At 40.7% G+C, this 23488-nt stretch overlaps 1 protein-coding gene across 1 annotated transcript in view; it reads left to right on the top strand.

The window, feature by feature from the left end:
• Window positions 1–23488, top strand: part of DEPTOR (DEP domain containing MTOR interacting protein) — a 76348-nt gene that overhangs the window by 7923 nt on the left and 44937 nt on the right. The window contains exons 3-4 of the mRNA XM_063451107.1: window positions 20908–21086; window positions 21812–21935. Coding sequence (XP_063307177.1) covers window positions 20908–21086; window positions 21812–21935 — 303 coding nt within the window. The remainder of the gene's footprint in view (window positions 1–20907; window positions 21087–21811; window positions 21936–23488) is intronic.

Here is a 23488-nt window from a genome sequence, read left to right as displayed (position 1 = left end):
CAAGCTGTCAATATAGCTGGTTTGAAGTATTTTTCATAATAATCAGTTTTTCATCTAACTTTTGCAGTTTGATTTCCATTATTCTTTGTGTTTAGGGAATGAAACTATTTGCGTTTAGTATAAAAGCGAAAATGCTATTTTTTTGTGTTGTGTTCAGGATTATGCACATTTGGATTCATTAACTGGCGTAATTCTATGTAATTTTGTTTCTGAAATGCGATCATGTCCTGTTTCGCTGAACTCCGTTTCAAAAATTGGATTATCTGTCTTTAAAGATTTATTATTTTCTTAAAATGATGAACTATATATAAAGTTAAATGGCAGCTTGCTTTATAGTAAAACATTTTTATATATTTATTAAGTCACAAGGCATTATTGTAATTGATTTTGTGGTTTTTGTGTTTGCTACTACACACAGTCAATTTCAGTTTCACAGTTTTTTTTTAACTTTTTAGAATTTTGTAATACCTGTCTATCAGCCATTTTTTTTCTGGCTATTGCGAAACATGTTGATGTTAGTAGTTAAAAATAGTTACTATTACAGTACATTCTGTAGGCAGTTCATGTTCATGATACCTTTACCTCAGTCCTCCTAAGTACCACCCAACTGCTTACTCATTAGTAAATAGTGTATTTGGTCACCTATTTCAGTTAACCCCTTAAGGACACATGACGTGTGTGACACGTCATGATTCCCTTTTATTCCAGAAGTTTGGTCCTTAAGGGGTTAAACATTATGGGTTGATTCACAATGAGTTGAAAACTCCAAATAATATCAGTTTTAGGTTTCATCAATGTCCTTGAATTTTTTTACTCCTCGACATTTTTATTGTTTAGTAAATTCACTCATACCAAGTTGTGCTACTACAACCTGCATATCTTTTGCTATATTTTTTCAGTACCTCCGTTTTGTCTTTAATTATTATTATTATTATTTTATTATTTATATAGCGCCATCACATTCCGTAGCTCTGTACAATGGGTGGACTAACAGACATGTAATTTTAACCAGACAATTGGACGTACAGGAACAGAGAGGTGGAGGGCCCTGCTCAATGAGCTTACATTCTAGATGGAGTGGGGGTATAGTGACACAAAGGGTAAAAGTAGGGGTACGAAGTAGGTTGTTAGAAAAGTATTCATTGCGGGCTTAGTAGGTAATTTAATGGTTGTCCATTCACCACTATTCAATGTAAACAATACTCATGTTTTTTTTTTCTCTTCCCAAAGCAGATTAATTGACCTGTTGCTGAAGTTAGCCTAAGAACTTTGATAAGCGGCACAATATTATTTGTGATCCCGTAGAGTTGGTGGTTGGACATTTTGTGTACAAGTTGCCATTGAAAGTATTTTGTTTTCCATTTTATATATTACATATAGCAAAAGCCATTAGAAATGTTGGGGTACAATATTTTTACATATTGGAAATCTGTCTGAACTAATGCAAGTTTTGATCATCTTCAGTGTAGACGTGACCGGTGTTGATTGTTTTATGATCCCTCTAACATAGAGCATAGTCCTTATGGCCTCATTCAGAGGATGGATTCAGCAAGCATTGTGCATGGGGGATCTGTAGTACTTGTTTTCTAATATAAACAGATGTTTATCTCAGCTCTGCATTTCCTGTATGCTTTAGAGAATTTGAGATGATTTTGTAAAAAATTACACTTGAGCTGGAAAACACTGAAAAACAACTGTTAAAGTCTAGTTATTTATGTATTTTTGCTTGTAGTAAAAATTTATATTCTGAAATTCTGGTTGTTTTTCTTTTCAGTAATGTATCTTCATTATATTTCTAGGTGTATTATTATTTTATTATTTATATAGCGCCATCACATTCCGTAGCGCTGTACAATGTATCTACGTGTTGCATAGCTTTTTGTGAGTGTTGTTGTTTGGTACATTCTACTTTTCATTCTGTCTGTTAATCACCGTTGCCTAACTTTCTTTCTCAATATGTTAGTCCTTGCTCTTATCTCGCCTGCATTAAGCCTCATTTCCTTTCCTTTATTCCCTTTAATTTCTGCTTCCTGTTTCCTTTCTTCCTCCATCTACGCTACCCTTTCTGTCAGTGTACCTTGGATTCATATGACCATGATTCCTGTGATCAGTTAGTTCTGTCAGTAATGAGACACACTTATCATGCTAAACAAATTAGATGCAGACATACATATTTATACACCATACCCAGGATCTACAGAACTTAATAATACTGCCTTGACAATACTGCATTTGACAAACCTGTTAATCACGCTTAACTCATGTACTAAGACTGGAACGGCCTCTTTCAAAGGTTGCTGACACAGAATTCAGATGACTGTTGCTTAGTTTCTGGAATTACTTGTGGAAAGCTGTGAATTGTTCCTTAGGACTCACCAAGGAATTGATTAAAAGGTTCTCCTTGTTCCGTAAAACTAAATCTCACTAGATCATACGTAGACAGATATTGATACGTCCTGTGTTAATGACTTGGCTATTTTTTAAAGTATATATTTAAAGCATTTAATCTGATTTGTAGGCCTGTAGTTCACGTCATCCATACTCTGAAAAGTGCTTTAGATCTAAAATGCTAGGATGAAAACCACACATTTATATTGAGAAATATTGGAGATTAACCGGGACCATTGGCTCTCAACATGCCAGATTTGATTGATTAGCCCATCAGTTAAACATAATCAATTTCTGTACTGCTGGTCATTTGAATACCAAACTGCTGAATATTTTTTACTGTGGAGACAGGAACCATTAATATGGAGTTGTCCACTCTGCCGAAATACTCCCCATGCGCACTGAATCAAATCCTTCAAGGGACATCGAATATCCATCTATTTTTTTGTTTTTCTCAGAAAGCTAGTATCAAATGTAACAACGATATTATATTATTCACATTCCCCCTCCCCCCCCCTACTGTCTCCACTGTCCCAGCTGTAACATGCATATCAGATGAGGTTATCAGGTTAGCTACATTTAAAGAGGCCATATCACCTTTAAATAGACCCACAAAGGTGACATATTAATAGCTGGTTCCGAAAGAAATACTGTAGGTGTAATACAGCTGAATAAGTGCAAATGCACATAGAATTAATTCTTGCAAATGAGCAAACATACAAACCGCACTGTCTAGGTTAATGGATACAATCAAACATCCAATAATTAGATCAAATTTGGGAAGAATTCCAGGAACCTGCACAAAATTAATGTGTGTTAAAGTGGCTCTGTCACCGCAATATTGTTTCTGGCTATTTCATGAAAATAAAATCTTTATGAAGATTAACGGTGTTGAAATAGACAAAGTAGGATCTACTCTGTAGGGAAATATACCGCCATCTTCCTTCTTCTGCTCCTGGTATTTCATGAGCCCGGAGCCTATAACACGGCTGTAGTTTTATTATACGGTGGGATCCTCCATAACTCGCAGTGCATGGGGAGATACCTGTATCCCACAGCTGTTCGCTATTGATGAGCATTGTATAGTTCTGGCTGGATCATAAGACAGAGTAGATCCTACTTTGTCTATTTCAGCACCGTTAATCTTCATAAAGATTTTATTTTCACGTCAGAATAGCCAGAAACAATATTGCGGTGACAGAGCCACTTTAACACACATTAATTTTGTGCAGGTTCCTGGAATTCTTCCCAAATTTGATCTAATTATTGGATGTTTGATTGTATCCATTAACCTAGACAGTGCGGTTTGTATGTTTGCTCATTTGCACTTATTCAGCTGTATTACACCTACAGTATTTCTTCGGAACCAGCTATTAATAGTGTTACTGTAAATAAATTGATTAATAATGAGTATACATTAAGCACAACTGAAATGACTTTAATGTTCCAATTTAAGTAAAAATCTCTATTTTTGTAATTTTGTTAGTTACTCCTAGTTATGTGTTTGTCTATCTAAATGTGTCTATAAATTTGAATTTCACCGTGCTTTCTGATCCACACAATTGTTAATCATTTACCGTATATACTCGAGTATAAGCCGACCCGAATATAAGCCGAGGCCCCTAATTTTATCCAAAAAAACTGGGAAAACTTATTGACTCGAGTATAAGACTAGGGTGGGAAATGCAGCAGCTACTGGTAAATTTCTAAATAAAATTAGATCCTAAAAAAAATATATTAATTGAATATTTATTTACAGTGTGTGTATAATGAATGCAGTGTGTGCGTATGTGTGTGTGTATGAGTGCAGCGTGTGTGTATGAGTGCAGCGTGTGTGTATGAGTGCAGTGTGTGTGTGTATGAATGCAGTGTGTGAATGCAGTGTGTGCAGGGCCGGTGCAAGGATATTTGCCGCCGTAGGCAAAAAAATTTTTGCCGCCCCCTCCCCCCCCCCCCCATATGTCCTGACTTCCCCTCCTCCTCCCTCAGTGGTCCTTACCTCCCCACCCCCGTGTTCCTTCACCCCCCCCCCAGTGGTCCTGACTCACCCCTCCCCTAGTGGTCCTTACCCTCCCCTCCCCTAGTGGTCCTTACCCTCCCCTCCCCTAGTGGTCCTTACCCTCCCCTCCCCTCCCATAGTGGTCCTTATCCTTCCCCCTCCCATAGTGGTCCGTATCCCCCTTCTCCCTCCCATAGTGTTCCTTATCCCCCCCCCATCCCTCCCATAGTGGTCCATATACCCCCCCCCCTCCCTCCCATAGTGGTCCTTATACCCCCCTCCCATCCATAGTGGTCCTTATCCCACCCCCTCCCATAGTGGTCCTTATACCCCCCCTCCCTCCCATAGTGGTCCTTATACCCCCCTCCCTCCAATAGTGGTCCTTACCCCCCCCCCTCCCTCCCATAGTGGTCCTTATACCCCTTTTTTTGTTATTAATTTTTTTTATTTTTTTTATTATTATTTTTTTATTTTATTTATATATTTTTTTTTTTCGTCCCCCCTCCCTGCTTGATATATGGCAGTGAGGGGGCTCTCCTTCCCTGGTGGTCCAGTGGCAGTTCAGTGGGGGGGAGAGGGGGGCTGGCAGAGCTGTACTTACCTGTTCTGCAGCTCCTGTCAGCTCTCTCCTCCTCTGCGCCGTCCGTGCAGCTCCTTCTATCAGCTCACACTGTAAGTCTCGCGAGAGCCGCGGCTCTCGCAAGACTTACACTGGGAGCTGACCGAGGTGCTGAACGGACGGCGCGGAGGAGGAGAGAGCTGACAGGAGCTGCAGAACAGGTAAGTACAGCTCTGCCAGCCCCCCTCTCCCCCGGTCTGTATTATGGCAATGCAAATTGCCATAATACAGACAGTGACTCGAGTATAAGCCGAGTTGGGGTTTTTCAGCCCAAAAAATGGGCTGAAAAACTCGGCTTATACTCGAGTATATACGGTAATTAATAAGCGTAAATGTCAACATGCATGCTCTGTTGGCAATTAGATATTTTTTTATTTTTTTTATTTTTTTTTTGTATTCTTTATTTTTGTTGTGCACAAAAGTAACAAAAAGCCTTGGTGCGCCACAACAGCGACATCAAGAAAAATTGGTAGACATTTGCAGTACAAGTCGTGGCATTCGTTTGTCAAAGCACATTTTTAGATTAATGAGATCAATATTTCGACAGCTTAGGTTCTCGTTTAGTTTAAATGATTTAACAAGATGCACACGTCAGGTAGGAGTATTCAGAGGAGTGACAAAGAAGGAAACCCTGAAATGTACATTCCTAATATAAACAAGGCTGTGCAGTGCATTGTATGCTAAATGTGTGTCCATAGTGTGACATGAAACACAGTGCACGTTTTATATTGTGAAAGAGCGCAAAATACAACAGATTGTGAAACCACTGGCAACGATTATGAACAAAAAGATAATATTATAATCAATGGGTAGGAACTGCTGTGATATTGTAAGCTAGTTGCTTAGGTAAGCTCAGTGTCTGCATGTGTTTAAAGTCAACGGCATAGTAAACCATAACATTGGCAAAAAGTCCCCCCCAGCCATAGATAAAGTTCAGTGATACTTGGGCTACAAACCCGAATAGATATCAGGGTGTTCTGGCTTTATCTGGTAGCATCTGAGGGGATGCGCCCACATGGATCAGTTCGAGGTCTGTGAGCTGTGGGGCAGGATGAAAGGCACTTCAGCCTATGCCCAGTGTGGGAATGTCTCGATTGCTGGCACCGCTGGCCCCGTCTATGGGGTCCTTGGGCTTGATTCCCGCTCTAGTGGTATTCAGCGAGGCTTTTTCCTGTGCGGCCTCTTGGGGTTGTGCAGCGCGATCCTGGAGAGGTTGCTTCGTGCCGCTCTGGTCAGAGGTTCTTGGGTCTGATGAGTTGCTAGCAGGTAGGTTTAGCTTGGTGCACATGCTCCTTTGTAGGTGGGAGCGGGTGCATGCGTTCAACTGGCATGGCGCCGTTTCCCGCCTTGTCGATCGTTGGCGTCTGCATCGCCAGACGGCCGTCCTGGGTGCCCGAGGTGGGTGCTCATAATGGCGGTGTCGGGTAACGGGTCTGATCCAGGAGGCTACCGCTTTCACTGCCTGGTGGTAGGCCATTCCTCGCTCGCATAGCGTCACCCAGAAGCTCTTACAAAGCCAGTCCAGAGCCATCAGGGGATGTGAAGGTGACTGGGTGCTCGTAGTTTTCGATTTTGGCCCTTGCTTGGGGGCCATTTTGGTTATGCCTTGACGGTCTTGTGCTCCTGCGGGCTGTGTAATTGTGCGTCTCACCAACAGTCCTGGTCCGTGTAGCCAGTGGGGACCGGGGATTACCCCCACCGGTCCAAAGGGGGGGGGAAGGAGATCAATGAGGTCGCGTAAGGGGTCTCGTGGGGGGTTTCGTGCCCCCGGCCCCGACTGGCTCCAGAAATGTGTCCCTCGATTCACCTGGGCACCCCCGGCATGGGTGGTGTACCCCGGTGTGTTTTTGGGCTGTTTATTCGCCGATTTAACAGTTTTTCGACCCATCGGACCGGAGCTCGGCTCACCCACGTCCGTTCAGCTAGGTGATCAGGCTCTGCCCCCGGCAATTAGATAATTTTTAGTGAATGCTCCTGGTTGAAATTATCCTATAAATTGCATGTTTTGTCAGATTCTACCCTTACTAATTTACCTTCCAAGTGACAACAATTTTAAAATTAGTAAAAAGGTGTTTTGCTACAAGTCCTAAGATTACACAATTAGTGCTTTAAAAAATATATATATTTTTTTCTCACTGCTTGTAGTCATTTCAGAATGACCAATTTCACAAATATTAAAATATGTGTTTTTCAATAATGAACTAAAAACAGAAAATAAAAAATATTTCCTGTAGCTTTGGGTTTGAAAGGGATTTGAGTTTCGAGCCTTTCTAGTGGGGGGTTGTAGAAGGGATTTGAATGGATGTCACTAAAGAAGGAACTGAACAAGGATGTTAAGGAAGTAGGATATCCTCATATATTTTACACACACATACAAACACTCTCTATCGGTATTGGCCCATTGAAACCTGGAGCCTCAAGTTATGGGAGATTGCAACTAGAGATGACTTGCCTGTTGTCTTGCTTTTGTGTTGGGGAAGAATTAATTTTATTCCCATCATATTACATAATAATATCGGTCAGATTGAGCTGCACGTAATGTGTAACAAATCTTTGTCACGTAGCTTAAGGCTTGGAGTTTGTTTCCCTCGTCAAATGTGTTGTCATTTAACTTTTTTCATTAGATCTGTAGTAACATTAACACTTAATGACTCTACGTATCTAGTGTGCACCAGCACTGTAAGTAGCTGGGTGCCATCCACTTAATGTTGTTTATAAATCACAGATTATTTAACAGATTAATTACAAACTAGAATCTCTCCAGTGAAATCTGCCAAGAATTGTATTCAGTGAAAACTGAATTACTGCGATATGTAAACACTGAGCTATTTGTAACCTTTACCCCTTCCCCCAACCTCCCTGTGCTTTGAGTAGTTATTTTTATTGTATGATTTCTGTACAATGTGTATTTACACAAAACACTGAGCATCATAACACACACTACACACATTTAATATTAGTTAATATTGTTATCAGATTCCTGATTTTACCAGCCACAAATATTTTTGTAATTAACTAAGCCTTCAATGGCTAACCTTTTTTACATGTGTTAATGTTTATCTTTTTTTACTTGTTTACTGTAAATTATTGCTTGTTAATATCGCTTGTTAAAATCATATTATTATTTTTTTTACCTTGGTATGTATTTAAATATGGTGTTGGGTATCTGATAATGCGATATTCAGTTACCTGAGCTGCAAATATGTATCCAATATTGCTTCACACGAATACAAAACAAACAAAAAAAGCTAAATAAATTATAAAGTAAAGCAGTTTCTTAACCGCTGGGTCAGGGCACAAATTTGAGTCCCATGCTATTTTATAGGGTTCCCAATGTTTGGAAAAGGCAAGTGATTATTATTGCTCTATTATTATTCTATTACGATTCAAGAATGGGTCATGAAGGTTATTTTCCATTTGTGAAATTGGCCTCCAAGCAAAATCCATGTACGTAGTTTGGCCCTCTGTGAAGAAAAGGTTAAGAATCTTTGACCAAAAGCAATGCAATATATCAGATATAACATAAGTGATGGGTAATAAAATTAGGAGAAGAATATGGTCACCATTATTGTCCTGGGAGTTAATCCATTTGATTGACACGAAGTGTTAAAGTTGCTAAACTAGGAGAATGTAAAAAATAAGTTACATAAGAAAATGCTTCTTTTCTGACATAAAATATATTGATGTTTTCTTATTTCGATATTACATTCCTCCCTCTCTCATGTCTTTCTGTCCCACCTCCCTTCCCAAATCTCCTCGACTTGTAAGGATTGTTACTTCAGTCTCTTGGCATTGTGCCACTTCATCTCCCCAATGAAGATGAAAAATGGAGATTGTTCCTTTCAAATGACAAATAATTCTATGAAACTGTGCCAATTTTTTTTTTTTTTTTAATTCCCCAATTTGCTCTCCCTTGTTCTTGTACTGCAGCTACTGTGTAAATGCAGTGATTTATTCCTGGAGCTGCATTCCCACCAAGTAATTTGGAAATGTCCCTTTATCCTTTGTTTTTGTTTAATTTGTTCATTGCCATGTTGAGTTTGTGAAAAACTAAATACATTTTCAGAAAAAGGGCTTCCAAAATGACCCTGTTAAGGAGGGACAGTTCCTATTTTTTGCCCAAATCTCCCTGCCCCACTTTTCTATCCTAAGGTCCCTCTTTTCCAGAAGCTGCATTATATTGGACTAAAAATAGATGTGTAAATACGCCCCCTATGTGTCCTCAAAACTAAAAGCTGATAACACTTGCTGGATGGGTTACCCACTACTCCACCTTTAAAGCTCAAAAGCTAACATAAATCCAAAAAATAGTTTATCTTTATATCACTCACTGGGAAGCAATCCCCTCTTCTCTCTCTCTGAAGTATTCGTTCCTTTTCTGTCGCAAACTTACTCCCCTTTTCTACATCAGGAAGCTGACTTCCCTTTTCCCATATGAGGATACTCATTCATTTTCACATATAGGTATACTCTTTTTCCTTTTCCCATATGGGTATATTCTTTTCCCTTTTCCCATATGGGTATACTCTTTTTTTCCTTTTCCTATATGGGTATATTCTTTTTCCTTTTTCCATATGGGTATACTCTTTTTATCCTTTTCCCATATGGGTATATTCTTTTCCCTTTTCCCATATGGGTATATTCTTTATTCTTTTTCCTTTTCCCATATAGGTATACTCTCAATCATTTTCACATATAGGTATAGTCTCTTTTACCTTTTCCCATATGGGCATACTCTCAATCCATTTCACAAATAGGTATACTCTTTTTCCTTTTCCCATATGGGCATACTCTCAATCCATTTCACATATAGGTATACTCTTTTTCCTTTTCCCATATTAGGAAACCCTTTTTCCTTTTCACATATGGGTATACTCTTTTTTTTCCCTTTTGCCATATGGGTTTATTCTTTATTCTTTTTCCTTTTCCCATATAGGTATAGTCTCTTTTTCCTTTTCGCATATAGGTATACTCTTCTTCCTTTTCCCTTTTGTGTATACTTTTTTCCTTTTCCCATGTTGGGAGGCTCTCTTCCCTTTTCCCATATTAGGAAACCCTTTTTCCTTTTCACATATGGGGATATCTTCTTCCCTTTCCTATATAGGGATACACTCTTCCCTGCACCCATAAGTGAATGCCTTCTTTCCTTTTCCCATATGTGGATACTCTCTTCCCTTTTCCTACATGGTGATACTCTTTTCCCTGCACCCAAAATGGAATGCCCCCTTTTTTTCCATTAGGGGATGTTCTTTTCCTTTTCCCATACTGAGGAGAGCGTTGTCCACATCTTTATAATCTAGATGGAGTTAAGGTAGGGATATAATATAACAAGAAGCATTTAGCATTAATTGTAGTCACAGTAAGTGGCAACAATGTGCAATGTTATACAGTAAGGTCAGCAAGTTGTTATGACAGTCATATCCAAAATCCGGCCCGCAAACCAATTGCGGCCCGCGTTGCGGTTTTATAAGGCTCCACAGGTAATTTGGCTAATCTAGCGCCCCTCAGGACCCCTGAACGCCGCGGTCCTGAGCGGCGCGCAGGGATTCTCTGGGGGCCAAGAGATCGCGAGAATGCAGACAGACATGCAGTCACTGCTCGTCCTCAGTCTGTGTTCACGTGATTTCTTGGACGTTGCAGGATCTCTTGGACGTTGACGTCACGGGATTTGGTTCCTTCTCCCTGGAGCGACAGAATGAAGAGGGACAGAATGAAGAGGGACAGAATGAAGAGGGACAGAATGAAGAGGGACAGAATGAAGAGGGACAGAATGAAGAGGGACAGAATGAAGAGGGACAGAATGAAGAGGGACAGAATGAAGAGGGACAGAATAAAGAGAGAAGGGACAGAATAAAGAGAGAAGGGACAGAATAAAGAGAGAAGGGACAGAATAAAGAGAGAAGGGACAGAATAAAGAGAGAAGGGACAGAATAAAGAGAGAAGGGACAGAATAAAGAGAGAAGGGACAGAATAAAGAGAGAAGGGACAGAATAAAGAGAGAAGGGACAGAATAAAGAGAGAAGGGACAGAATAAAGAGAGAAGGGACAGAATAAAGAGAGACAGAATAAAGAGAGACAGAATAAAGAGAGACCAAATGAAGGGATAGAACAAAGAGATGAAATGAAAAGTATGCAGTTTGCAATAAACTTTGCATAAAATTGTTAATTTGCATTTAATTTTAATGGTTCAAAGAATGTCAGGCAAAATGATCGGCCCACACATGTTCACTTAATCAAATCTGGCCCTTTTTGAAAAAAGTTTGGACACCCCTGTGCTATGACATCTACAAAATGACTATTGATTTACCTTGCAAAAGTATAAGTTTGCCCATTTTGTTTTGTCCACCGTGAGTAAGAAGTTCTGTTCTTTTGCCAAGTTAATAAATAGTATTTATGAAGATATGACATTGTACAGCGCTATGGAATTTGCTGGCGCTATATAAATAATAAAATAATAATAATAATAATAATATGAGGAGACTTTTTAGAAATGTTGAATTAGCTTACAGTAGAGAAGTGTTTTAGAGGGGAAATTATAAAATGATTTAAGTTGTATGAGAATTGTCTGGGCTTCATGAACAGTGCAAATAAGTGCGTCAAACCAAATTGCTATCGAAGTTTGGCTGAAAATGATATAGTGTTAAAGATTAATTCATATATGCAAAAATGCATTATGTTTGATTTTTCACTCATGAAGTTCTCATGACTCCTGATGGGGGGTCTCTTAATTCTCTAAATTCTATAGACCTCTGTAAAACCTTTGGGTTGTGCTACATCTGTAAATGTTTAAATGGCTTGTTTAAAGAAAGTCAAATATTTTAGATTAGAATAGTTTTTTCTTCTCCTTCAGAATACAGTTGGTTACAGGGTGTGGCAGCCACACTTAATTTGTAAAATTTTGCCTCTTATTTCACAAGAGTTTCAGGATAAAATTCCTATTAATGGAGCCACGTCCATCGTCACGTACCTTTGGGGGAAAAAGGATTTAAAGAATCAAGGCTATTGCACTGGCTGTTTGGTTTTTACATAGACCCACCTTTGTAAATCCGTGCCATGTCTTTGACAAAAGTTTGGGCTATAAACAAGCAGACTAGACTGTCTTCCAAACTTATAACAAAACACAAAAGTATATGCATTCGAGTATAGGGGGAGATTTTTTTTACCTATATTGGTACTCTCACTGCAAATCCAGCAAAACATTTTATGCATGTATTAATTCAACCCCCCCGTTACAAAATTCACATTTACCATACTGACTTGGACACAGAGTGAACCCATACAGGAAATCAGTTCTGCTATTAAAGCCCCAATTTTATGTCCAATGTCCATTTTGCCAATATCACAAGACAACCATTTATACATGTGAAAAAAAATAATATATATATATATATATACTTAGATATATCTGTCAATACCTATAATTATTCTAGAGCCTAGAAATAGCCCGTTCAGTGTGATAACTATCAATACTATCAGCTACTTCACTGATGTATACAAATGTTTCTGTTAAAATGAAATGTTATGGGAGTGAAGATTTTGAGACAGTCAGCTTTAATGCGTTAGGATTAAGACTAACTTCAGTGGGAGCCAAAAACCTGCTTTTCTAGTTTTTGTTGGGCGTAAATAGTACTTTGTTTAAGGGAAATTTGCACTATTTGATGCTGTTTTCTTTGAATTGAAATTTTTAGACCTATTTTCGAAGCTTGCTTAGATCCACGATCTCTTCATTTAAAATTATCTTAATTGTTCTTTCTGTAATATCTAATGGCTAGAATCCCCTTAACTGTCCGAATTTACAGAATAAGCGACCATTGAGACCACCTACAGGTGCTGTGTGTACTTTAGCACATTTATTTTTAGCTATGAATACGTTTTATCTAGACATATTTAATGGATATTTCATTTTTATTATAGGTAGATCAAAAAACATCATGTCTACTTGTTTTTTTTTTCCATGAACGCTGAGTGAGAATATAAAAACGAATTCAATTAGAAGTACAAGTTGAGGCAAAACATTTAGTGCATTTTTTTTTTCTAATTCTCAATAAAACTCGAGAAAGATTTAAATAGCCCTCTTTTGTAAAGTGCATCTAAAATAATTGTAATAATATAATACAATGTTACCAGAATATATAGTCTGCAGCTTTCTAGAGTAATTTCGTCAATAAGAGTTTGGCAAATAACTAGTTCAATGACTTATTAACCACTTATTAACACAGCACACCTCCTGCAAATGAATGAGGCTGATTTGAATGCATGAGTAGTTGGTGCGTATGAATGGCTGTGCTGCTAATGATGGAAGTGGGTAGGAGGGTGTAGTCTATGCCATGCAATTAAAATAAAAATCCAGAAAAATTTAAAGTAACAGTGTTTTTTTCATAAAACACTGTTTTTGGTTAGAGTAACTATTTATGGCAAGCATGTCAAACTCAAAGTCTAGCACAGGCCACATAAAGAAGGTTTAATTTTAGGTGGGCCGCAAAAAAAACAAACCCTTACATTTTCATAGAAACGTAGGTTTATTTTGAAAATTACAGTATAAAAAAAAAAAAAAACAGCATCCCCCTCTACTAAACCACAGCTACCCCCTCTACGAAGTCCTAGCCCCCTCCATATACTAAATCCCAGTCCTCCCCTCTACTAAATCCCAGCAACCCCCTCTAGCCAACAAGCAGACTCAATGTCACGTCGGAATGTGCCTCCATGCACCTCCAGGTACTCCCCTGTCCAGTTGCAGCCAATGCAACACTCACCAACACACACACACACACACACTAACAGACAGACACAAACAGACAGACACACACTCACTGACAAACACACACACTCACAGACAGACATAAACTGACAGACACTCAGACACTCACTGACAGACACACACATACACTGACAGACACAGACACACTCACTGACAGACACTGACACACAGACACACAGACAGAGACACACTTACTGACAGACACACACTGTTGCGGTCACCGGCCCGCCGAGCCTCACGGTCGTGCCCGACCGGCACGACCGCACCGACTACACGAGCTTACCTGCTCGTCGGCGAGCCGGGAACCGCGCACGTAGTTCTTCCGGGCATCACGCCCGAATCCAATATGGCGCCGACCACGTGGTCGCGTCTATGGATAGCCCCGCCCCCGATAATTATACTAACGTGTGCGTGACGTCACGACGTCAACGCACACGCACGTTCTGGGGTCAGAGGTCGCCCTCTGACCAATCATAGCTTAGAGAGGGGTATTTAAACCCCTAATTCACCCCAGTACTTTGCCATGTCGTGGTTTCAGTTTCCTGGTTTCCTGAAAGTGCTAATTCCGTGTTTCTGATTTCCTGGTATCCTGATCCTTGGCGTTTCCCTGGTTATTCTGATCTCTGGTTTCCCTGACTTGGCTTGTTTAATCGGTATTGAGTATTTTCTGGCTTCCTTGACCTCGGCTTTCCCTTTGACCATTCTCTGTCTCTAGCGTATTAGTCCGGCCATTCTAAGGTCCGGTTTACGCTCTATCCTGTTATTTTTCTTTTCTTACTTATGTATATGTTTACATAGTTTCTGCGTGCTGGACCACATTACTAGTCGTGACATTACGACATGGCCATGGATCCTGCAGAACTATGCAAACATATGATCGCCTGTGAAAATAGGGTGGAGGATATGGACCACAGGTTAGACCAATTTGCCCAGGCATTTCAGACCTTGCTCCAGAGGACTGCCTATTTAGAGGTCCCTCCTGTACCACCTGTGGTTCCGCCACCTGTAGTGGTTCCCGTACCACATAAACCACCGTCCATAACCTTGTCACCGCCCCCTCGTTATGGAGGTGATTCTAAGGAATTCAGAGGTTTTTTAAACCAAATTGAATACCACTTTGAGGCCTCCCCAGGTTCCCAACAGATAGATCTAAAATAGGCTATCTGATGAACCAATTAACTGGAAAAGCCTTGACTTGGGCTAACCCCTTATGGGAGAGTGGTGACGCAGTAGCCCGTGATTACAGTACCTTTCTTACGGCCTTTAAGGCTACATTTGAACCTAAAGGCAGGGAGAAGAACGCTGCCAAAGCCCTTATGAGAATCAAGCAAGGCAGTCGTTCTGTAGCCGATTATGCAATAGAGTTCAGGACATTAGCGTCTGAGGTTGATTGGACCAATAGCGGTCTGGTGGCTGCTTTCTCTGAAGGTCTAGCTGAGAATATACAAGATGAGACTGCAGCTAGAGACCTTCCGGTTAATCTTAATGATTTTTTTGCCTACATGATAGACATTGATAACCGGCTCAGAGAGAGAGAGAAAAACAAACAACGTAACAGACGTTCTAATTTGTCCATAGCTCCTCGTTTCTCTAACCCAGTGGTGAGTACCCAAACGCCTCTTCCAGAACCTGAACCCATGCAATTGGGTAGTGCTAAACTCACTGAGGCAGAGAGACAACACAGACGTAACAAGGGATTATGTATGTATTGTGGCAAGAAGGGACATCTAAGATCGTCATGCCCGGTTCGGCCGGAAAACTTGCACACCTAAGGCACGTACGGGGACCGACCTTAGGTGTGATGTATATGTCCCCTAAATTGACTAAGAACCGTTTCCTTGTCAAAGTAACCTTATCTTTCAAGAACACTACTGTTCAGTGTGAGGCTATGATTGACTCTGGGGCAGCGGAGAATTTCCTAGACAAAGAATTCTCTGCAAAACATCTCCTGCCCTTAAGACATAAAGAGAAACCTATAGCAGTCGAGGCCATTGATGGAAGGCCTCTTACCCAGCCTTTCATCACACACGAAACTCTGCCAATCACTGTTTCAGTGGGTATTCTCCACTCTGAAGAAATGACCTTTCAAATCATATCTTCACCTACAGTTCCAATAATACTCGGTTTCCCTTGGCTCCTGAAACACAATCCACGTTTGGATTGGATTGAAGGAGAGATTGTGAGTTGGGGTGAGAGATGCAAAGGTGTTTGCTTTAAGCAAATCCCACAACCTATTGGTACCATTAATGTTCCTGTTACACCTCCCTTGACCACACAAATTCCACCGCAGTATATGGATTTGAAAGAGGTATTTAACAAGGTCCAGTCAGAAGGGTTACCTCCTCATAGACCTTATGACTGTACTATAAACTTATTACCAGGGACTATGCCTCCCAAGGGAGGAGTCTATGCCTTGTCCCCCCAGGAAAATCTTTGTTTGGAGGAATATATTAAGGATGCTCTCAGAAAGGGTCATATCCGTAGGTCCTCCTCACCAGCCGGGGCTGGATTCTTCTTTGTCTCTAAAAAAGAAGGAGACCTACGCCCTTGTATTGATTATAGGGGTTTGAATAGGATTACCATAAAAAATGCCTACCCTATTCCCCTTATATCAGAGCTATTTGACAGATTGAAGGGAGCTCGAGTCTTTACCAAGCTCGATCTCCGAAGTGCATACAATCTAGTCAGGATTAAGGACGGTCACGAATGGATGACCGCATTTAACACCAGAATGGGACATTACGAATACCTGGTTATGCCGTTTGGATTATGTAACGCTCCAGCGGTATTCCAGGATTTTATTAACGGTTTCCTAAGAGAGTACCTTCACATGTTCGTTCTAGTGTACTTGGACGACATTCTCATCTATTCCCCAGACCTAGAAACACATCACGAACATGTGAGAATTGTACTGAAAACCCTGTTACAGAACGGCCTTTACTGTAAACTGGAGAAATGCCAGTTTGACCAAACGGAGATACAATTCCTTGGATACGTTATATCTCCGTCTGGTTTCCAGATGGATCCCCGCAAACTGGAGGCAGTCTTACAGTGGCCATTACCCAAGGGCCTTAAAGCTACTCAACGCTTTATAGGTTTTGCGAATTACTACCGCAAATTCATAAAGGGATTTTCCTCCGTGATTGCCCCTATAACAAATTTAACCAAAAAAGGAGCAAATTGTATATCTTGGCCCAAAGAAGCAAGAGAGGCATTTGAACGGTTAAAATCTTTATTTTCCTCAGCACCTGTCCTGACCCATCCTGATCCAACCAAACCATTTATCCTAGAGGTGGATGCGTCAGAAACAGGAGTTGGAGCCATTCTGTCTCAAAGAGAAAGTCCTGATACGCCTTTACATCCCTGTGGATTTTACTCTCGCAAACTCACACCTGCAGAGAAGAATTATGACATAGGGAATAGGGAACTTTTGGCCATTGTACTTGCCCTTAAGGAATGGAGGCATCTCTTGGAAGGTTCCAAAGAGCCACTTTTGATCTTTACTGATCATAAGAATTTGGCTTATATTGGGGACGCTAAGAGACTGTCCTCTCGTCAGGCTAGGTGGTCATTGTTCCTCTCCCGATTCAATTTTGTAATTACGTACAGGCCTGGTACTAAAAACACCAAGGCAGGTGCACTTTCTAGGCAGTTTGAGACAGATGAAGTTCCGGAACAGGTGATATATCCTATTATACCTCCTGAATGCCTCATTGCCACTACAGTTTCCGAAGTGTCTTCTCCACTCTTCTGTGCCATAATAGCAGATCAAACACAGGCACCTGTGGGAAAACCTCCGGACAAACTGTATGTGTCACCTCAGTTTCGAAAGAAGGTACTAGATTTGTTCCATGACAACCTCACAGCGGGCCATCCTGGAGTCCATAAAACTCTATCTGCCATCTCCAGGAGGTTTTGGTGGCCTGCTCTTAGAAACGATATCAAAGATTATGTTGGGGCATGTCAAATATGTGCCGTTTCTAAAGTTCCTCCTAGGTCACCTCCTGGACTGTTACAACCACTGCCCATACCTAGTGCTCCATGGACCCACTTGGCCATGGATTTCATTGTGGATCTACCCAGTTCAAACGGGTTTAATACAGTCCTTATGGTTATTGATAGATTCACGAAGATGGCACATTTCGTCCCACTTAAAAAATTACCATCTGCTCAAGATCTAGTTCAAATATTCTTGAGAGAGATCTTTCGGTTGCACGGTGTACCCAAAAGCATAGTATCTGACAGAGGTACCCAGTTTGTTTTTAGGTTTTGGCGTTCCTTTTGCAAACAATTGGGCGTCGAACTCTCCTTTTCGTCAGCATATCACCCTCAAACAAATGGAGCAGCAGAGAGGGCGAATCAGTCTTTAGAAGCCTATTTACGTTGCTTTATAAATGCCAATCAATCTAACTGGTATGAGCTCTTACCCATGGCTGAGTTCGCCAGAAACAACGCCACTCATGAATCTTCTAATCACAGTCCATTCTTTGTAAATCAGGGTTATCACCCCGCTGTTTTTCCTTCTGCATTCTCAGACACAGAAATCCCTGCTTTGAACACCCGTTTAGAATCGATTCATGATACCTGGGATTCCGTCCATTCAGCTCTGCAAAAAGCCTCATTACGAGCAAAGGTCCAAGCTGACAAAAAACGGGGCGCTAATCCTGTCTATCTTCCAGGTGACAGGGTGTGGCTCTCCACAAGACATATCAAGCTTAAGGTCCCGTCCATGAAATTTGCCCCTCGGTACATAGGTCCCTTTCGAGTTACCCAACGTATTAATCCAGTGACCTATTCTTTGGCACTACTGGCTCATATGAGAATAGCAAATACTTTCCATGTGTCTCTGCTCAAGCCCCTTACTTGCAATCGCTACACCAGGGTATCCACTCCTCCTCCGCCCTTGGTAGTGGGTGATCAAGAAGAATACGAAGTCCGTTCTATCATGGACTCCAAATTATCCAGAGGTGTCTTGTCCTATCTCGTTGACTGGAAGGGTTATGGTCCCGAGGAACGTTGTTGGGTTCCTGCTGACCGGGTCCATGCGCCCCGTCTTATCCGGTCATTTCACAACCGCTTTCCTCTTAAGCCGGGTCCTTCCCGCCCGGTGCGCGGTCTTCGAGTGGGGGGTACTGTTGCGGTCACCGGCCCGCCGAGCCTCACGGTCGTGCCCGACCGGCACGACCGCACCGACTACACGAGCTTACCTGCTCGTCGGCGAGCCGGGAACCGCGCACGTAGTTCTTCCGGGCATCACGCCCGAATCCAATATGGCGCCAACCACGTGGTCGCGTCTATGGATAGCCCCGCCCCCGAGAATTATACTAACGTGTGCGTGACGTCACGACGTCAACGCACACGCACGTTCTGGGGTCAGAGGTCGCCCTCTGACCAATCATAGCTTAGAGAGGGGTATTTAAACCCCTAATTCACCCCAGTACTTTGCCATGTCGTGGTTTCAGTTTCCTGGTTTCCTGAAAGTGCTAATTCCGTGTTTCTGATTTCCTGGTATCCTGATCCTTGGCGTTTCCCTGGTTATTCTGATCTCTGGTTTCCCTGACTTGGCTTGTTTAATCGGTATTGAGTATTTTCTGGCTTCCTTGACCTCGGCTTTCCCTTTGACCATTCTCTGTCTCTAGCGTATTAGTCCGGCCATTCTAAGGTCCGGTTTACGCTCTATCCTGTTATTTTCCTTTTCTTACTTATGTATATGTTTACATAGTTTCTGCGTGCTGGACCACATTACTAGTCGTGACACACACTCACTGACAGACACACAGACACACACTCACTGACAGACACACACACAGACACATTTACATATTCTTGCACACACATCACTTTCTTTATTGCTCTCTAGCTTTTGGAGCTGATGTGGGACCTCTCCCTGGGGTCCATTGGGGATCTTCTATCTGCTCCACAATGCTCCTTCGTGCGGTTTAGTGATGCCGGGTGCCGGAATACAACGTCATATTCTGGCGCCCGGCTTCACTACAGACGGCGCGTGCGAGGGAGCAGTGAGGAGCAGGAACACATATTTTTGGTATGTGGTTTGATATTTGATCACAGATTTCCCAATTGTCTTTTCTTTTTCTTTTTAATATAAAAAAAGAATACTTCCTCCCCCGCACCTGTTAAACAGTGAGTGAAATAGTGACAATCGAGAATCACGGTGGCTTTAGCAGTGATAAATCATATATTCGTATTCATTGAATAATGAAATGCCATCTTCGAAAACAAACCTGGCATGATAGAAGAATGGATAAACCGTAAAGTGTAAACATAATGTAGAAAATATTGAATTTAGTTCATTTTAACATTAGCAATAGGTGCACAATGTAAGAGCTAATACAGCAGTCCGACTTGGAATAAATACTTAGCTAAAATTTGATTAGACCTGAGCTTTGAATTTATTGAAAAGCTGCCGTGGACTGGTAAAATAGGAGAGATTTATGTGTTAATGCTTACATACAGAAGTCTCCACCTTTGTACTCTACAATCTTAACTGTGAGCCAAGTAGCAGTCTTATCCCTGTAGTTTATCTCCACGTGCTCACAGTTTGCTCAGATCTGCTAACAGCAAACATGCACTTTTGAATGTGAACATTCCAAGCTTAATAACTGTGTGTTCTACATAAAAGCAGGAAGTGACAGTGTGTATAATGTAGCCAGCAGTAATGTGAAACCTATCAATTATATTTCCAAACAAAATAAACCTTTCCTTTTTGTTTCTCTGTTGTGCTTGTTTTGGCTAATCTTTAAAAAAAAGAAAGAAACAAACATACAAACAAAAAAAAGACCAAGAGGGAATTAAACCACGCATGCCAAATTGTTAACTAGTTGTTTTTATAGAGCCATAAAAATGTTCCCTTTTTTTCTTTTTGAACCTCACAGTTCAAGCAGTGGAAATAAATAAACAGAGCACGTGACGCTGGTTTCATAATACAGCCATTTCTTCTTAACTGAATTATGTAATGTGCACTCTGATTTTGAAGGTGAACATTGTGCTGGCAGTGTGTCATTCAATGTGAACAAAGCAGATGCTGATATAATTAGTGGAGCAGTCAGCCATGTTTGCATGTTTCTGATATGTTCACGGAGTAACTAAAGTTAATCTGTACTTATTTATTTATTTTAATTAAAGGTTCAGGCTGCACGAGGAAAGAGTTATTAAAGATAGACGATACCATCTGAAGACTTATCCAAATTGTTTTGTGGCCAGGGAAGTACTTCATTGGCTCATCGACCGCAAAGAGGCCTCCGACAGGGAGATTGCAATCAAACTTATGCAAAAACTGATTGATACGAGCATCATTCATCATGGTGAGTCAACATCTTGGTTGAAGAAGCGTCCGTTTGGAAAAGGAGTGGCTTACAGGTTACAGGCCCATGGCTACTAAAACTGTAGAATCTGTGTTCAATATCATACGTGAGATCATTTGTAACACCTTCCTTCAGTAATTTACACTTTGGGTTGAGTTGATGGGTATTCAGATAGTGACCCCAAAATCTATTGTTTTGACTCTGTACTGCAGCACATTAAGGCCTCAATTTAATATTGTTTGACAGGTTTTTAGAAAAAAATATTTAACAGATTATTAAATGATTTTTCAAAATATTAACAAATAAAAAAATAATATATATATATATATATATATCAATATATCGTAAATAATCAACTAATTATAAAATTAAACTATTTTCATAATATATCATCATTTTGAAAGTTTATCCAAAAATATTTAATCCATTTAAAAGCTCTCCCAAAAATATTAGATCGAGGCCTAAGTTTGAAGTAACATGGTCTTAAATCAGAGTTGTAAAATGCTTTTAATTGGCAATGGATAATGATAGTCTCAAACTTGACCATCCGTGTCTCCCCAATATTTGAGCAGGATTGGGTCTCTGCTTATTGACCTGATATTATTATGCTACAAACCTCCTAATCCTGATAGACTGGTATGTCACATGTTTCTGCCCACACTAGGTAGTCCTAACCCAAAGATGAGAGAATTTCAAAATCAACTCTGTGTTTCTTCCTGTTCTAGTGGTTAATGAGACGGAGGAATTTAAAGATGGCAAGGGTTTTTACCGCTTCAGAAAGGATGATGGGACGTTTCCTCTGGATCAGGAAGTAAAGGTTTTCATGCGAGGACAGCGCATATATGAAAAGTATGTTATGTCCTGCGTCCTTTTTAAAAATAAATTAATAATAATTTAAGAAACCCTGTGAAAATGCTAAATAATGATCTCGTTCTGAAGTTATGTAAGTACAGGGAATGCATAGTTCCTAATCGTCTAAGACCATAGTTGGAATTAATGTATCCTCAAAACCTTATTGTTAAATTAACAATAAATATGAACTATTTAAAAAACAATTATGTATCAGCCCTATCAGTTTTGCAGCTTCTGTACCCTACATCATGTGTTATACTGCATCCAAAAATATAAAATGATACAATCCAACAAGTTATGTGTAAAGGAATACCATTAGACTAATTAGAATTGATACCTGGATGGTAGTACGTTATAATACACTTATATATTTTTTATTTATTTTTTAATAATGACTATTCCTTTACTATATGTCAAGGAGGGCTGGTAGTGTTTTATTACTCTGGTGAACTTTGTCAAACTTTTGCACTCAGTAGTGACAAAATAAGGTTTCTTGTATGATTAGTATGTAACTACAAGGCAGCTATTAGCTAGGCCCTGCTAATTATAAGATTAGTGAACTTGGGTAAAACCCACATCTGAGGATTTCTCGCTTTCATGCACTTTTCACCTAATTTATAATCTTAGTCAAACACCTATAGCACCAGAAATACCATGCTAGGGGTAACTTGGCATTAAAGGAATACTCCAAGCATTAAAGGAATACTCCAAGCACCATAACTACTTTAGCCAACTGTAGTTATTATATTATCAGGAGTGCCCGGCACTGTTCCATGGGAAGTAGTCATACCACCTTAGTACAGTATGTCATTTACATGGGTTCCTTGGGCACCTGTGCTGCATCTAATCATCTCCTGACGGAAAAGCCAGACGTCTATATAAAAAAAGCACAGCTGATCCTGGACCATGCACACTGGCTGAGAGCACTCACACAGTCAGTGCAGTCCTGCATGGCTTTGCTGCATAACAGGTGGAAATCAGCCAGGTTGCCAAAACTAAAACCGATGACTGAAGTGGTTATGGAACTTGGATTGTTTCTTTAATATGTGTTGTGATAAAGTGAAGGCAGAGAAGCCATTTAACCCCAGGGGGAGTATATGTAGTTTGTGTGTTGCACAACACAAAGCTTTGTTTAGTTATGGGCCCCTGGGGTGGAGCATTTGGAGAGAAGGGTGGGCCAATGCTCCACTCCACAGTTTAGTGGTTTTCTTGGGAGACATAGATCCAGGCCAGGGTTTTTTGGACTGTCTCCAACCCACTGCTCAGCTGCAGATAATCAGCTGTAGCAGTGGGAATAGACCACTCCCTGCTAGGCAGGTAAAGGGGGAATTACTGGCTTCCTCCCAGGAAGCAGGTAGGAGAGAGGCTGTTCTCTCCAGTGTGAGAGAGAGTCAAGGAGACTGTGTGCACTGGGAGTGCAAAAGGAAAGCAGTCAAGGCTGGCTTGGAGCACTGGGAGTGCAGAAAGTGAAGCAGTCAAAGCTGGCTTGGAGCACTAGGAGTGCGGAAGGAAGCAGTCAAGGCTGGTTTGGAGCACTGGGAGTGCAGAAA

This window comes from Pelobates fuscus, chromosome 4 (genome assembly GCF_036172605.1).
Source record: "Pelobates fuscus isolate aPelFus1 chromosome 4, aPelFus1.pri, whole genome shotgun sequence".
Lineage (NCBI taxonomy): Eukaryota > Metazoa > Chordata > Amphibia > Anura > Pelobatidae > Pelobates > Pelobates fuscus.
Note: the sequence above shows the minus strand (reverse complement) of the source record. Positions and strands in the feature narration are given on the sequence as shown.